Source organism: Tetrao urogallus, assembly GCF_951394365.1.
Source record: "Tetrao urogallus genome assembly, chromosome: 1".
Classification (NCBI taxonomy): domain Eukaryota; kingdom Metazoa; phylum Chordata; class Aves; order Galliformes; family Phasianidae; genus Tetrao; species Tetrao urogallus.
This window is the reverse complement of record NC_136813.1, coordinates 91,039,234-91,057,575: the sequence shown is the minus strand read 5'-3', so window position 1 is coordinate 91,057,575 and position 18,342 is coordinate 91,039,234. Positions and strand designations below refer to the sequence as shown.

At 37.6% G+C, this 18,342-nt stretch overlaps 1 protein-coding gene across 2 annotated transcripts in view; it reads right to left on the bottom strand.

The window, feature by feature from the left end:
* GRIK1 (glutamate ionotropic receptor kainate type subunit 1) overlaps nt 1–18,342 on the bottom strand; it is a gene marked incomplete at both ends in the record, with an annotated part of 155,975 nt that overhangs the window by 61,621 nt on the left and 76,012 nt on the right. For both annotated transcript variants that reach the window (XM_079537845.1, XM_079537846.1), the window contains 3 exons: nt 454–635; nt 7,500–7,757; nt 10,166–10,333. In XM_079537845.1, coding sequence (XP_079393971.1) covers nt 454–635; nt 7,500–7,757; nt 10,166–10,333 — 608 coding nt within the window. The remainder of the gene's footprint in view (nt 1–453; nt 636–7,499; nt 7,758–10,165; nt 10,334–18,342) is intronic.

The following is an 18,342-nucleotide window of genomic DNA, read 5'->3' as shown; positions in this document are numbered from 1 at the left end:
ATAGCTCAGTGAGAGCCACTCTCTAAGTGCTGCAAAATGGGACTCTTTCTTTTTTTGCAAGAGAAGGCATATAAAGGGTATCTATTAAATTAAAACAAGCTAAAATAGATGCAGCAGTCTTCCTAGTTAAGCAGAACCTGAAATCTTAAAGAGAAATTTATATTTCCTTCTGATGGATATTTATTAACTTATTTTCAGACATCACAGTATCATAAAATCATTTGAGTTGGAAGGGACCCTTAAAGGTCATGCTGTCCAACTCCCCTTCAATGAACAGGACATCTACATCAATATTGCTGCTCGTTCTTCTGGCTCTGTGAAGTCCTGAAATCTTGTTGAGTGCTGAAATTGCTGCAAGTTCTGTAGTGCCTTCTGTCCCTTGTACTAATTATTAAGGTTGACAGCTTTCAGGATGCAAATTTAACCCATGCATTTTCACCCCATTCTGCTTACCTGCTTAAGGATTTCTGCTGCAGTTTCATGTGAGCAATCAAATATTACGTAGAACTCCTTGCCTTTCTTCATCTCCTTGAGTAAAGGCCGGGCATCTTTATTCCCAGATGGCAATTGGCGGATTTTGATTTTAATGTTGTATCTAGAAGGGGCTTTGATGAGCTCTTGCAGACGAATTAGACCTGAAAAATGATACACAATTCTTCAAACAATCTTTTCGTGCAGTGAGTGTTTATTGTCACTTGGAAAGTGTCTTTTATCAGTCCTAACATTTCACATTTCTAAGCTGCTATCTTCATATTTGCCAATTTCTTGATTGATACAGCTTTTGCTTTTCACGATTATACTTGGCTTCACGTCTGAATACTCTGAAATATGTTTTGAATTTGTTGACTATAGTATATGTTTGCACTGATGCAATACTGATACTGTATATTGCAAAAAAAGCAGTAGCTAGCAGCAATTAGTATCTCAGTATTAAAGAATAAGAACACAGATTTAAGAAAATCCCCTTACTAACTTTCCTACCTAATAGTAAGCATATGTAGATGAGGAGAAATGGTGGAACGAAACCATTCAATGTTCAGCATCTCCACTGTTGCTCACTTAGAAGCAATGGTTAGCTTGGGTGGCACTTAGAAATGATTATTCTTAATAACCACCCATATGTCTTTCATCGTCCTCATTTCAGCATGTATTGCAATACCCCAGAGAGGGGAACTTTAATTTTTTTTATCATCAATTTACAGACAAAAAGCTCAAGGGCATAGTAAAATTAAATGACTTATTTAAGTTCACTCAGCAATTCTGAGATCTTAGAAAGTACTGAAATATTTTGAGATCCAGTTCTATGTCTGTAAACACAAGAACGTGATTCCTAGTGCTGTTCTTCAGCTGATACAAATCTAGAGTGCTTATTTGAAGTCAGTGAAGCTTAACCAGTTGAAGATTTGCCCAAGTATTTAAACACAGTGCAACTCTACTAGCTAATTCAGCACTCCTATGCAATTTGTATTGCCTCCAAAAACAAAGTAAGATAGTTAAGAGTTCTTTGAGGTGTGTGATTACAGTCTCCTTCTCATTACCTACGAACTTAATTTTCCAACAAAAAAACTTGTGATCTCCTGCTGTGTGAAAGTAAAAGGCTGTCTTAACAATATGCAGAGAGGGGGAAACAAGCAAGGAGCACTTCTTAAATAAAAACCAAACTAATGATGGATATGAAAAAACTCATTGCTCTCCTGCTGGGAGTTATATATTTATCTTGTGCATCAATATCCGTGGTTCACTGATCCAATGGCACATAGAAGGCAAAACAAAACATCCCTGTTTCTTCTGATGTTAGCAAGTTGCTACATATTGCTATGTTGGCTGTTGGCTTCTGCTGTTGGCTTTCACTCAATTTTCTGGCAATGTTTTTTTGAAAAAATAATCTTTCCTTCTGCCTGCAGTGCTGGGTTTGTTCTTTCAGGTCTTCGAGTATCAACAATCAATACAGAATATTAAGTATTATGAGTATTCAAATGTAAATTACTGCGCACATTGTGAGATTAGAGCCTGGCTGGAAGCCAGCCTGTGTAAATATGAAACAATTTGAACTCATTATTATGGGGATGGAGTGCATCCTTCCAACACTGACTAACAAGTAGGAGTTTATGTAATCTGTCTGTAAAGCTATAACTTGGTTGTATAACACATTCAAGTATTCAACTGTTGACTCAGCCACTATATCGAACGGTGACTCTAACAGGATAGAATTAGTTTCGGGATAAGGGGAATCCAGCATGTAAGGAATCTCTGCACCCTCAGACTGAGTATTGTTATATATCTTTGCAGAATCAGAAATTACTTAACTCCCAGTGCAGTTGAACTACAAGGGCAGAAGAAAAAGATATTAAACTATCTGTTTCAGCTACATAGGAGTTCTGCTTCTCATCAGTGTTTTTCTCTTCCTCTTCCTCCTGCTCAACAAATGCAAACCCTTGGATGTTATGCTACCGATATTTTATTTGGAACATATCTTGAGTGCTGAGTACATAGTCTGATTCCCAGGGTCAGGGATGAAGGTTTTGGGAAGCACAGTTTCCTACAGCTGTCATTTCCTCTTGCTTATTGAGACCAAACACTCAGTCTACAATAGTCAGGAGGCCTCAGTGACTCCCTCTGAGGTCTGAAAAAGGAAGTAGCAGCTAGTATGGCAAGGAGTCATAAGTAACGTTATCCTAAGCATTTGTTTACTCTCTACAAAGTAAATGATGTGACTTAAACTGTTTTGCAGGTCTGCACTAGAGCAAGAACTTCAGTACAGAAAATGTAGTGTGTAGCCAGGTGAAGCCGCAGTAGCTGAATGCGAACTTCAAAGAGGCCAAAGAGAGTCCCATTGAGAAAAAAGGCACAATTCGGGTCATTAAACCAAAGCTGTAGGGATGGGAACCAGACCTTTAGCGCTAATTTTCTTGGCCTATTGCCTCTATTCTCTTTTCCAGACTTCGGAACTCTTTTTCCTTTTCTTTTTGAACCAGTGTTGGGAATTGTATTTAACATTGCTGGATTCAGTATTTTTCCAACTTGTCTTTTACTGATTTGAACATGAGAAATGGTCTTTTCTGACACAAGCAAAATGTTTAAATATGTGAAAGTCTTTGAATATTTCATATCATTTCACAGTGTCTAAAACTGCAGCAAGTTGTGTGTGATATACTTAGGAATTCAAACGTGCCTAACATGAATGCAGTGCTCCAACGGCCAAATAATCATGCACACTGGTAGTAATAATCATACACTACTAGTGGTAGTGTGTGACTAGAAAGTATGCACTTCCCCATTTCCCCTTTCTTTTTTTAATAATACATTTCTGTAGTTTATTCTTTCACACTTAAAAGTTAATGAGGTGGTTTTACTGCAATAAGAGAAAATGTTTTTATTAGAAAACCATTAGGGTTAGCCAAGTTTGAGCTTTTCTTTGAACGATGCAAGTTCAAAGAAAGCAAATTTTGTAAAAATTCAAATTTTGCTCTATGCAATCAGATTGAAATGATATGACAAAAAGATTTGGCTCCTGAGAATTTTAGAAAGTTAGGAGAGCTGGCTATCAAATGGAAAAAGTCAGGCTTTCTTACAGAAGATGAAGTATTTGATGTGGTTGCCCTTCTCACCTTCCGGTGGTTTAAAATCACAGGATTCAGGGAAGATGGAATAGGTAAGAGGCAGAGCCAAACCTGCGCTGAAGGCACTATCATTGCTGTTGTTTGAGCTTTGACAACTGAAATAGAGTCATGTGTCTGTTACAGATCAATGTGCAAAATACCAATAGGCAAAGCAGAGATACTGGAATGGATCTATTACAAACAAAATAAACCACGGAAAAAGATGCATAGCCAGCTCTGGCATATAGAATGGTAAACCTTAATTTATGGTACCCAAGATTGGGATGTGCAGTGCTTGATGTACAATGCACTCTCTAGCAAAGTTTTGTTGGACTGTTTTAAAACTAGCAGAGAAAATTCTTTGCCTTACACAGGCAAGGCATTGTACTTGACATAAATTAACGCTTTTAAATTAATTAATAGGCAGAATTAAGGCTGATTACGGCCTGGGTACTCCAATAATAAATGGAGTTATGCCTAATATGTAAAAAAGCAGGTCAGTCTCAATTAAAAGAAAATAAAACAATATTTGCGTAGGAGTTTTATTTTCCTTTAGTAGTAGAAAACTATAGGCAGTAAGGAGTAAACTGCGAATTTCAAAGGGAGAAAACCATGGGATCTTTATCCTATGCTCAGAAGCTTTGCTATCTAGAAAAATAATTTTGGCTGAAAGTCCAACACTTTGACTAAAAGTCCATCTTTCAATGGCACAGAAAGGACAGAAGTTAGAAATAAATATCAGCTATAGTGTATTTTATTATTCTACTTATACTGAGGGCTGAGAGACAAGAGGGTAAAAATCTGATTGACTCACCTCAGGAAAAATGAAGGAATTTTTCTAATATGATTTTGGAATAAAATACAAGCTCTAAAGTATGGTAGGTCCCTTTGTAAGGGACAGTAAAGTTGTTTAGCATGGTATGTAGAAGACAAAAGTTGCTAACATTTCTGTGTTTGATAAGAAGCAGGATGAGTAAGTGCTTCCTATTCTAAACACAATTTTTAGCACTGTTGGTTGCAGATTTTCTAGATTTGTTGATATGAAATTTGCTTATCATTGAAAGTCCTGTAGAGTCAGCTGCGTAGATTACTAACACTCAACCATTTATTTAATAAATGCTGGAACTTTTAATAAATTACAGAACGCCAGAAATATGTCAATATTAAAAAGTGTGTATGAGATGATATGTAATAATTTACCCTTAAGTGTCAGCAGTGGACAAATTAGGAACAAATCTGATGTGGTTACAAAACGCTGAAGAACAAAATGTTGTGTCTACAGTAAAAGACACACTGAGCTGCCAAGGAAAGATAGCTCTGTATCATACTAAATTTCTTTGTTTGGTGTGATAAATTCTGTTGATATAGGCAGCTTCCTAGATGTATAGGACTTGCCCCCTTCCTGGAAGGTGCCCATCTTTATATATCAACCTGCTCATAAAAAATTCAGAACCGTAAGGTATTGTAAGATATTCATTTGCCCGATCACAAAAAGTAGATGTCAATGAAAAAAAAGTTATTAAACAATAAAGATCTGTGAAGGCTAGTAGCAGGTCTTTCAGAAATTTGTCATGCTCTTGTTTCTGTATTCATTCCAAAATCAGCACCTGGAAAAAAGTTACAGCTGAAAGAGTGTTGGATTGCAAAAACTGGCAGGATGTTAAATACTGTTTGAGATAAGGAAAGTATAAGTGATTCAGATCATTAGGAAGCATGAGTTCACTGAGATGAACTGATTTTTTATCACTGCCCAAACCTGCATTTCTCTTGGTGGAAGTGTGCATGTGGTGATGAAAGGTGAATTACAGGAGATAGGGGGAAACCTCAGATTGGCAGACAGGCATGGTATGTGGCCTCTGTGCCAGAGGTGGTCGTGATGGCATGTGGGCTTAGATCAGTACTGCAGTACGAATGATGAAAGCAGGGTTTTCAGTCTTCAAAGTAGATCCTTAAACTGGAAGCAGGGCTGATCTGCAACCTCCGAAACAACCTGAGTATGCATCATGGGAAGTTCAGTGTTACAGCCATTAATTCATGGTTTAATTAGGAAAGAAGCTGCTTTTCACATATAATTTGTCTCAAAGAAAAAAAAATCTTTGGATTTTTTCCTATTTGTAGTATAAAAATGACAAACATGAGAGATGAGAACTAAAAAAAACCTCCAGCTAAATGGTATCAATTTAAACTCAAACCAAGGAATATTTACATTGATCAAAGTTGACCTCTTTTCTTCCCTGACTTCATGTTAATAAGATGATTGATGATTAATTTACTTTGGAAATATCCCTGCAAATGAAGTCTCTTTCATATCAATCAATTTTTATAACTGAATATGTACACAACACTTGGTGTTTTGGAATGCTAATTTGCTATTGGGGTAGGCTGAAAAAGATCTCTGTTTACCTATTGGTATATTTTTGCATATAGTGCTAGGAGCCCAAGAGAAATCCTGCTGATCTAGACCATCTCAGTATAGATGCAAGAAGTCTGCTGTAGAAAACACAGCTTGACTTGCTCCTTCTTTTCTACCTCTTGCACTGTGGTATATTCTGAGTCTAAGGTGTACAGAATAGAATACTGGCATTGAAATTTACCTCTGGTATCCAGCAGGAGATGTGCTTCTTATGTCCTGTCAAATGTATACAAATAAATATATCTTTTCTAGTGTTAAAATTACTGAGTTTTCTGTTTGTTGTTTTCTTAAGTGTAACTTAGTGCCTTGTGAAAAAAAAAGCAAAAACAAACAGTTAGGTGGAATGTTTTGCTTAATATTTCCCACATTTTGATGGGAGAGCTATAGACCTCTCAGAGTCTTTAATGGTTTGCTTACTTGTAAACTTCTTGTGAACTCCAATTATGGACAATCTGTGACAGAATATTCACTGCAGGAGAGATCATATTCTCTGCAATCATGCATGCAATAATTTTTGGTGTATGATCTTGCTGGATAGGACTGCTTCTGAAAAAACTTTGGAATGCAACTATGTCAATGGTCAGAAGAGATAGTAGATTTTTCAAAAACAAAGTCTCACTCCAGTGAGGGAAATTTCACTGCTTGCTATATTTTGGCTGTTAGTACAATAAGTGGTATCAGCTACAGCAATAGTAAAGCCTAGGTAATTAAAGATATACAAAAGTGGCTTGGATTGCCTTATAACATCAGTGTTTTTGTTCAATGTCTGTGTATTAAAAAAGTGAAAGTCATAGTCTCTGATAATGTTTGAAATCACTTCTTCCCAGGAATGAGTTTGTTATTCTCTTGTTATTATCATTTATTCGTTTGTTTGCTATATGAATGAAAGGGATGTTTAACTGATATTCTTTGTCCATGCTATTTTAACGGACAGCTGTAACTACTGCTTTTCCACAGAGGAGGTTCTTGTGATAAAGAAGGAATAATCTTATCTGAGTTAAGAGTTTCAAGCTGACAGCATTTACACAAGTTTTAACTTTCAGATTCAGCACTGGGTACCCAGCTGACAATTGGATTTGCTGAGACAGTTCCAAGGAAAAAGATAATCTCTATGTTAAAATGCTGCAGTTTAAACTTTTACTTTGTAAATGCATTCTCTTTAAGACTCTCAGTAGAAATCCCTGATCAGCCCTACCCTAGACTATTTATCAGTTTGAAGCTGATATTGGTTCCACAAATAAGAAACAAAAGGTGATGTATTACCAAGAATTCTGGAACTATCTCCAGGTGACTTCTTAAGTTTGGATGAAATGAACAGCGTTCCAAAAGCCATAGGCACAGAAGCCTAACTGTTCCTTAAATCTTTTTCTTTTGTATTTGGTGCAAGTACTCCAAACTGAGCTATCACAGGCACTTTTGTCACAGAAGTTATTTATGTACATTCATTAGCTGAAGCACTTGTCTTGCAGTGCACCAGTGCCACTTACCTGTGCTGTCTTCATAGACCACTGTCACTATTTTCCAGTTGTAGTATAGTACAAGATCCAAAACTGCTCTGCTGATGGCTGCATAGTCTGGGTAGAGGTTGATATAAAATGCATCCTTGTGATCAACCGTAGGGTGTTTCCATCGGGTCTGAATATGTGGGACTTCAAGTGCATTGCAAATGGACTGCACAGCGCTGACCGAGGAGCTGTGGGATGGTCCAAACAGAGCAGCTACACCAAGAGCAAGCTGATCACATGCTGCAGGGAGAGGAAGAAGCTGTTAGTCAGCAGAAGGAGGTAACTTGTGTAGCATTTACTGAGACCACTTATTCTTCATCCATGTCCACCATTTTGAAGTGAGAATGAGTAAAGTTGTTATTCCAAAACCTACTTGTAAATACTTCCTGAAAATGGCTTTGCTGATTAGCATTATATCCTAGAACAAGCTTGCTACATATGAAAACCAAAACAGCTTAGGTGACCACTGACTTCAGATCACATTGATTCCTGAATTACTTTTCTCAGAATGGCATTTTCCTGGAGAAACCAGGAGCTTCTCATTATTGGCTTGCCAAAGAGACATTGCATGAATTAAGTTTCATGGCAGTATGTCAGGGAATACATTCATGGAATCACAACAGACACTATTACAGATTCCCACCATGACTGGCAAGCTACTACCTATGCGAGTTGCTTTAATTTCAAGCTAATGAAGTAATATAAACAGCAAAGGGCATTATGATTTATGGCACTCCGTAATCGGTGTTTACAGAAGAAGCAATAAAGCCTAAAGGCATAAGTAATGACATGAAAAAATAAAGAGCCAACGTCACTGACATTTTAATATCTTTCCAAATCAGTCAAATGCCATTATCAACAAAGACTTCTTTCTCCTTATGTCTATATCCAATGCAGTTAATATTTCCAGCAAGAGAATCTCTCCTGTAGGAGTATTTTTGTTTCTTTTCCTTTCCCATGTGTTTTCAGCCTAACTGACATGAGATGAAGGGATATTAACTACTTTTGTCCATTTTTATAATTTACTGCAGATGTTTCTGATGGGGTCTGTATGGACTGGGACAAAGCCTTGCACTGAGCTGCCTGTTGCTCTCTTTGTAAGGTAGCTCTTTGTTGAAAGTCTAGAAATCTCTGCTATTAGACTAAATACTAAATATTTAGTGTTTAGACACCCACAATGAACAGAGGTTTTTAAAATTAATATTTACTTATCTAATAGTAATAAAATAGAACAGAAAATCAATTATTTTCTGTTTTCAGCCTACAAATGGATGTCTCACAGATGACATAAATGCACAGGCTTTCAAAGTTTAATTCAGAAGCTTTCTGAAAAGATAGCAAGTTTTAATGTGAAAATTAATAAATAATTAAATAAATAATATCAATAATTCATACTGAGAAGAAATTTCTATTTTCTGCATGGATTCCTTGTGCTTATAGAATTTCAAAAATATTTGTAATGATCTCCTTTCTACAGACTAAATGGACAAGGTACTGAGGTAATTTCACAGTAGTCACAGAGGAAGAGGTTCCCACTATACAGAGAATCTAAAATCTTCTCAGGCTGGATTATATGGATTACAAATGCAGCATATTTCATTTTCAACAGCATATAGTATCATCATGTTCGATATTTGAAAATACGCATCATTTAAAGCTATCTTTGATGTTTTACTTTTTTTCCCCAATCTTCAATCTTGCTTAGGAAACTAGAGTACCATAAGGAGAATTTCGTACCTTAGACATTTGAAAGGCAGCTTTCTTACATGATTTGTTTATTTTCTAGTATTTATTTGCCTTATAGCAAACATATCTTTTAACTTACTGCGAGCACGTTTTGTAACATTCACAGAAATAGATGCTATAATGAACTGCACAGCACATGTGCAAAGTCTTGGCAACTTATGGGTCTTTTCCTGGACTTGCTTTCTTGAGATTGCATGCACACCATGCAATTCCAGGAACTAGGCTCCTGAATATTTTTTAGCAAACTTCAAGATTGCCTCCTAGAGGTGAAGAAATACACTGTGCTTAAGGAAAGTTACGGTATTTTTTCCTCTTTCTGTTTTACTCTGGAAGTAAATTAGACACAAATAATTGGGCAATAATTTTCCCTCTGGGAACAATAAAAGAATAAACAAAAAATTCAGAGCTTGTCCAATCCTTGTTGTACATTTGTTTGTAACAGAAGAATTGCACTCATATCTCTAACCCACTGAAGTGTTAATATTTCAGGACTGAGAGAGTACTGGTCTCTGCTCTTTAAAGTAGAAATCATTTGTTATGAATAATGGATATTTGTTTGCATGTGCTAATTATGGGTTGTGACATCCCACTGTGCTCCTTGTTAGGTAGTGATCATTTTCTGCAGAATTCCAGGTGGCAAATCTGTTTTTTGGAAAGAAAAAGTGGTTAGTCCTGCCACCTTCCATCTGGGGCTCTTAGCATGCAGACAGGATGTAGGTGTTTCATCAGAAACTATATGACAAGTCCAACTCAGCTTGATTCTTAGTTCAAGTAACTTTGAAATATAAAATCTTATGTTAACATTTGTATACACATACTACAACTGGAGGAAAAGAGATCAGGGTGTGGAAACATGGTATGGAACAGAGATATGTTACTGACACAGTAATTGAGATAATTACCTCTTCTCGAGGCTTCAAAACTATCAAAAAGGTTAATTCTCTGGATGTCATAGGTTAATGTTGTATTAGGCATCAGTGTTCTGTTTCTATTAATGTTGGTGACTGCAAACTTGAAAGCCAATTCTTCAATATTAACAGGCTCATTTTCCACAGTTTCAAAGATCCCTCCTGTTGATAGAGATAAAGGAGAAGTATTATTCACCTCTTCATCACTGTACATAAAAGAGAAAAATAAATTATGAGCAAAAATAGGTTGTATTCATAAAGGAAAACAATTAAAATCACAGTTAAAAGCACTAAAGCAAAAGCACATTGGGTCGTTAGCTTTTATCTACAATGTCACCATAGGTTAGCTTGGTATTTTGAATGTTGGTTAGACAAACATCTGTGAAAGATAATGCGTGCTTATCATTCAGGTTTCCTAAAGTAAAATGCTTAAATCTTTGTTAAAACTTCTGTTGAGTTCCCAACTAAAATGTAGTGGTATTCATTGGTTTTGTTTGCCCTGCTCTTTCTAATGTATGTTAAGAGATGCAATTCGGATATGTTGGAGATGTTTTCAGAAGTGTACACATCCTGGCAGTACAAGTTCCATACTTAGCAGTAGCAGCTTGAGGAGAAATTGACTGGAAATTTCCTCTTGAGGTCTTTGCCTTAGAACGGCTTGTTTTGTTGTTGTTACTTACACTTTGGGCATCACTGTTTGCCATCAGTGAATGGCTTTGCTTATTCAAAGATCATTAATGTATAAGCTGAATTTGTTATAAAACATAACTGAGCCACACTGATCCCACAAAAGATTCTAACTCTGTGCCGAAGTGGCAAGTGATGTCACCTGGGGAGTAATGTCTACCAGTACTAATATGGAACTGATTTAGAAGTCCCCTTGCAAGGACAGTGCTGCATCTATCACAACTGCTTTCAGTTTCTTCCTCTAAACTCCTAACATCTGCTTCAAACTACTTGAACAATGAGGTTGTCCCAATCCATTCTGTACAATTTCAGTCAAGCAACTGCTCTTTGAGCTCTGTTCAATTTGTCAGAACTCGTTTTTTATCTTTCAGACTGAAACTGTACGTACTTCTTGATCGCTGATAAAAAAAATGATGTGAATCAGAACTTTTCTTTAACATGTAAGCAAGTAAAGAACCAATTTTGATTTTAATTTTGGAAGCATTATCAATTGTTTTCTCATGTTTTCTGAGCTCAAGAAGGTGGCTATGTTTCAAGTAAATAGGCTGTCCCACTTATACTGGGATGTCTACTCCCTCTAGCCTCTGAGATTATATAATGCCAACAACACATTCAGGCTGTCTGGGAGTATTGGGATTTGATGAATGCGTAACAAACAGGGCTAATTTGAAAAAAAATAGCTCCTTTAAACAGCAATTTCCAGCTTCAGTACTTGATTTTGCAAGTATAATTTATTAATTTAGTGCGAGTCACTAGAGAATACTTTGGATTTCTCTGTTTCGTATTTTCACATTTCCCCATGTGAAATTTGAGCTTTAGCCATCACTTAATATTTCCTGAGCATGAGAATGTATTCAGCTAATGCAATTTTGACGTCACCAATGTAGGAGTAGTGCAGTCATTAGCTGACAATCAGAAAATGGAAACACAGCAGAATTAAAACCTGTTTTGAATTTCAACTCAGCAATGAAAACTGGAGGCTATGAAACCCAAGTTATTTCTAGTCACTCTCAAATACACAACATCTCTAAACATCTCTCAAAACCATGTATAACAATACCTAAACACAACTTTAGAAATTTTGCCAATTTAAGCAAAGTTTTAATTTACTATATGTATTTCAGATTTGCATTTTAGGTATGCAGTTCTTTCAGAGCCTATAATTCCTCCTTACAATAATAATGATACCAACAAGCTCACCTCTTTTCTGGTTCACTAAAATTTACTTTTCCATCTTTCATCTAAGGAACACAAGTATTTTCTGCTGGCCATAATGCTGTTTTAGTCTTGTGACAGCAATGTACAATAGTTATGTTTTGCTTGGACCTGCTCTAGAATTAGCAGAACATTATTTCATATGACAAGGTGGAAAACTATTATTATTATCAATAGCCTAAGATAACATTCTATTCAGTCAGCGTATTGTTAGCAAAAAATCTTCTCCATCATGGAAACTACTATTGTGCTGTGATTGTTCTAGTTACTTGTTTCTTTGTTTATTTAACTTCAAATAACATCTTTTAACCATCCTTTGGTTAAGGAGTTTGGCAGTAGACTTTGTGTCCTATATATACTACAATCACAAGAACTTTTTCATTTCAGGACGAGGACTTTTTCCAGACCTGTAATCAGTGGCCTATTAAATTGAGATTAATTTTAATTAATGTATATTCAGGAGCTATTTATAATTCATTAGCAAATTTTTACAGAATTTTTGCTTGTTACCCTTAAAAGAAGAATAAGGATTCACTGGGCAGGGGGAGGAGTGGAGGGAAATGAGGATTGATGGAAAGAGTGAAGGTTTTGCTAAGCAAACAAATCAAAACTGCATATATAACATCACGTAAACTTCAAATATAATCAGATATATTTCTCTAAAAGTCAGATGCACAGTCAATACGTTGGTACACATTCAACATATTGTCAGGTGTTCTTTTATACGTTAACATAGGAGTAATGCTCTGATAGAGAACTTCAGTTAAATGCTTTAATTTGCTGGTGAGATTCTCTGGATAGATCTGCATAAGACTAGAACAGCTAGTCATAATTATATGCATGAATTATATTTCATAGAATCGTAGAATCATAGCATGGTTTGGATTGGAATGAACTTCAAGGATGACCTTATTCCCACCCCCCTGCCATGGGCAGGGACATCTTCCATCTTCCACTGAGTCAGGTTGCTCAAAGCACCATCCAAGCTGGCTTTGAACATTTGCAGGGAGGGGCAATCACAACTTCTCTGGGCAACCTGTGCCAGTGTCTCATCATGTTCCAGATGACAAGTTTCTTCCTAATATCTAATCTTAATCTATGCATTTTTAGTTTAAAGCCATTACTCCTTGTCCAATCGCTACACTTTCAGATAAAACAGGTTGCTCCCCACCTTTCCTGTGGGCTCCCTTTAGGTACTTGAAGGCCCCAGTAAGGTCTCCCCAAAGCCTTCTCTTCTCCAGGCTGAACAGCCCCAACACTCTCAACCTGTTTTCACAGGAGAGATGCTCTTATCCTCTTATCTTCATGGCCTCCTCCAGACCCGCTCCAACAGCTCCACATCGTTCTTGTGTTGAGGGCCCCAGACCTGGACACAGCAGTCCGGAGGGGCCTCACGAGGGCAGAGCAGAGAGGGACAATCCCCTCCCTATCCTTGCTGGTCACCCCTCTTGTGATGCAGCCCAGGACACAGTTGACCTGTGCTGTGAGTACACACTAGAGGATCTGGTTGAGTCCCTCATACCCCAAGAACTTCCACAGGGTTCTCCTTCAGCCATTCTCCTAAACTGGAACTGTTAAACACAATGCCATTCAGAGTCTCTGAAAGCTACTGCTTCCTTGCCCCCACCACTCATAGGATGGTCTCCTAAGTATGGAGACTACTGACATCACTATTTCAATCAACTAAATGTTTACTTGGCTGTCTATTCTCCTGATAACACCCTCAAGGAAGCACTAAAGGAGTACCCTGCTGCCCATGAAACAACTCCATGATATAGTTAATGAAGGAAATCATTGTCTGCTGTTAGTGAAGTTTGAGACAAGCCAGAACTGCTACCGATTTGAGCTTGATCTTTTCTGTTGGGATCTATGTGTGTAAAAAGAGCCAAATCGGCCTATGAATTTGTACCCCAAACAAAGCAGCAGATACAGTCATAGAATCATAGAATCGTTTGAGTTGGAAGGGACCTCAAAGGTCATCTATTTCAACTCTCTGCAACGAAGAGGGTCTGTTCCATACTGTCGTGTTTTCATCTGTGTATTCTTAATAAAATCTAGCCATTTATTAAATCATTTCACTTCTCTCATGTTCTGTTGAGGGCTTGACATCAAGCTTAGAATTTATTGTAAGGTTCAGGTTAAAAGAGAAAGATCAGATTAGCTGAGAAGTTTGATGAAGAACCTGTTTGTCAGATTATTTGTTTAAATAAACAACATTTTAAAAACAAATTAGCCAAAGGATTGTACAAGTGAAAGAAAAAAAATCAATGTTAACTCAAGATACAAATGATGCTGAAGAAATGAGGCTGTTTCTTCTAAGCTCAAAAACAAGCACTGCCATCCAGGGTAGGCTTGGTAGCATTTACTAGGGACAAAGTCCTCCCTTTCACCTTCCTCCTTTCCATCCCAATTGTTCTTTGAAACGATATGTATTCTCATGCATCATAGGCCAACCAAAGGCTTCTTAGTCCTGGGCAGAGGCAGACCTATCTTTCCTTCAGGAGCAGTGGGCATGGCTGAGGCTCCCCAGAGCAGTGGGCATGGCCCCACTTCAAGAAGCATTTGAAAAATTCTCTCGGGCATAGATTTTGAATTTTGGATGGTCCTGTGTGGAGTCTGCAGTGGGACTCAATGGACATTGTGCGTTGCTTCCAACTTGTAATATGTTATGATTCTGTGATTCTGCTCTGGCACTGTGCTTGCACCCATGGTGGGCAATTTCAGCCTCCTGAATCACAAGAAAGCTGAGTACTCAAAGCAAGGTGAGTATGATAACTATAGGAGCTGATTTGGTTCTTGAGGATGTCAAAACTTCTCGGTGGCTGTGCCAGCAGACACAGCTGAGAAGCATGCCCATGCTCTGATCCCACGTGCCCTGTTGCTCACAGACTCTGGAGAGGTAAAGCCAGACCTACATTACTTGATTTTATTGTATGCAAGGAGCAACTCCCTCAGCCACACATAAGAACATCACTGGGAGAGCCAGTAGTCATGTTCATTTAACAAATAAACCTGCTTCAGTTTACAGTGTGTGTGTAAAGATGCCTTTCACTTTCTATATTTACTTTACAAAGTCATGTATCAGAGACTGAAGAGAAAAGCTGTATATGCCCCTGTTTCTAGTTTAGCTGGGGAAAGTAAGAGGAACTTGCCTACTTGGTTAACCTTCCTCTAATAGAAACAAGATCTGAACCATGAGTGACTGCTCTTCAGACAACAGCAAGGTATTCAAGTCAAACTGACAAATATGACAAAGCATCATTCCCATTCATCCTTTGAAGGAAAAAAAAAAAAAAGCTACAGCAAGTAAAATGTCAAAAATACAAAAGCACACCTCAGTAGACACCTGAAAAAGTGGCTCCAGCCCTTCTGAGCAAGCAAACATTTCCGGTTAATGGGGGTCATCATAGACTGAGAGAGTTTTAGAAAAGGTCATGACTGAATCAATTTCCATACCATTCAACGGATATCAACATTTCACTTCAAGACAAGGCAGAGCTCAAAAGCCTGTTATTGGAAAAATTCTCTGTCCCCATTTTAAAACCTGCCATGAACAGTAACAGCTAAAAGTTGTTGACCTTTCTGATGGCAGTTATTGACCTATCTCTCCAGGCTTTTTTGGTTGGGTTTCCTCAATGCAAAATATCTCAAACAAATTTCAGCCCCATTGCAGCAGATCTAGTGTGTTCTCTTAGCTGCACATATGCAGAGTTGCCTGACTAGACATGAATGAATTTTTGCGATTTCAATCATTTTGGATGCTTTCAAAATTAAATGCAAACTTCTGAAAATATTTTTTTAAAACTATATTCTCCTTGCAGACAGATTTTCTTTACCTACTCCACAGCTAAGAAAAGAACAGTGTTTTAATGCACTGCTTTTTTTGTTTGTTTTTTACTCCTTATTGAAGTACTTCAAAAAGGTCAAGTGGAATGAAGGTAGGCTTACAGAAATAGCCCTGATAGCTTGCAAAACAGAGGTGTGAAAATACAATTGCTTTTGAAGGAGGTCTGTGTTACGCTCTGACATCTAAAGGAGACTGAAAGAGAAAAAACATGTTCATCCCTTAAGCCAGCCTGAAATCCAATGGTTGCCATGGATATGCCGAAACAGCAGCTATTTTTCAAATTTAGATCTTGCTCTGGGACACTCAGACATTCATTATCTCAGTGGATAAACTTCAGATTTCCCAAATACATTTTCTGCAAGTCTCCCCAGCTCACTGGTGGCTATATGAGGCAGATCTGCATCCAGTCTTGTACACTGAACCAGGGGTCAACCTCCTTTAAACACTGCGAGGCTGCTGTGTGTATCAGCTATTGAACTGCCATCTGGAAAATCTAAAATTCTTTATCACCAGAGTAATTCTTTCTACTTTTTGACCAGTGGAAAATGTTGGCAGCATGGGCAAAAAATGCGTTCATGTTGTTAAAATAGAGAAAAGAATTGCTGAATACAAGATAAAATTTTCAAAGACCATAAGTCAAGCCACCACTAGACACAATGAGATTTTAAAAATATGTTGTCTGGATTTTTATTTACTGACAAATTTTCATCCCCTAGCATACTATCTTGGTCCTAGAGCCAGTATTCCCAGCCCCTTAAGTTGCAGCACAGCTATTCATACACGCACATCACTCCAGATGTGAGCATACTAGTACTAATTACAAGTATTTTGATATTATGACAGAAATTAAAGCAAGAAACAGGAGGAATTAATAAACCTGAAAGCTGTTATATTGTTTATGTTCTATTGAGGTTCTACACTTTAAAAGACTGCTATTTGAAAACAAACATGCTGACCATGCAGTAAGAAATGTTTGCAATATTAAAAGATACAATCAAAGAACAATGGAAAAATACTGATGATGGCTAAGATTTTTCTCATAAAGACACAGGAATTTTTCTCCTCCCTGGAAAAAAATGTGTTTTTCTATGGTTCACAGCTCTCTTTCAGTCAAGGATAAAACTAAGATTCTATGTGGTTGATGTCCATGTTTCCATGCATACTCATTTCATAGCTTAACATTGATGTGCACTTTCTCATGGGTCTGGGGAAACGTTTTTTGCACAGGGTGACACTCTCATTCAGTAATGTGGAGGCACGTGGCCCACTGGAAGGCACTGCTTCATCTCTGAAGCTTTGAGCCACTGGAGCCTCACAAGGGCATTCTGGTCCCACAGCATGCAGGCGATCCACTAGCAGGATTTCCAGAAACATCTGAACATCTACATCCCAGGCGACTGCTGCTTTGAGAAGCCTCTCCTCCTACCCACAGTACCATCTGAATACCATGGGGTCCACAAAAACCTCATAAAAACCCACCTGTTAGACACTGAAGAAAAGTGAGAGTTAAAATCCTAATGAGTGTGCAGCTATGTGTCACTGGCTTCCTGAAAGAGAAGCTGTTGCTGATGCCAAGTTAATGCAAGAGATTCACAAAGCCAAATTAACATACATTTTGTCCTTGCTCCCTATCAGTACACACATGGACTCTCAGCGCTCTGCTGCCCAAATTGCTATGGGCTCACACACAGCTCTCATGCTCGAGGTGTGGGACTGAAATGGAGCAAGGCAAAACAGTACTTACAAAGGGTTTTTCTGCAGGTTATATTCACTTGTGTAAAGTGCCGCTGGGACTGAAAGCACTTACTAGAAAACATCCCAAGCACTTCCTCCGCCTTTGTCTCTTAGCAGAGGATGTTTCCTCCTCTGCCATAAGGTGCCTGACCAAGAGCCAGTGTAAATGTACTCATCACAGAGCTAAGGCTGGTGTTCATCTTACAGGGAAAGTATAATCAAAAGAGTTATTACTTACAGGCTTACATTTTAAAAATATCTTTCTTTTTAAAGCTGACTGTGTAAGATTACTTCAGAAATTGGTTATTAACTCCAATTTATATATGACCTAAAAACTACTCTGTTCTATGTGTGAATTTGAAAAAAAAAGAAAAAAGTTTCTCAGAAATAATCATTAACAATCACAATCCTATAACCAACAATAATTGCATTTTGTATTTACAAATCCAGACTGAAATGGGCTTACTCCCCGAGGTTTTAATGGAATTAAATGCATGGGTTTTGCATGAGGCTCATGGAATATAAACTAAACACATTAGTATTCCTTGCACGGGTGAATTTAGCCTTGCAATGGGGACCTCTGAGTTAGGCAGATATTATCATCCTCATTTTACAGACAGTGAAGCTGAGAGATCGAGTGACTTTTCTACCATCACTCCCTCTTCAATCTGTTCAAACCCTACTTTGG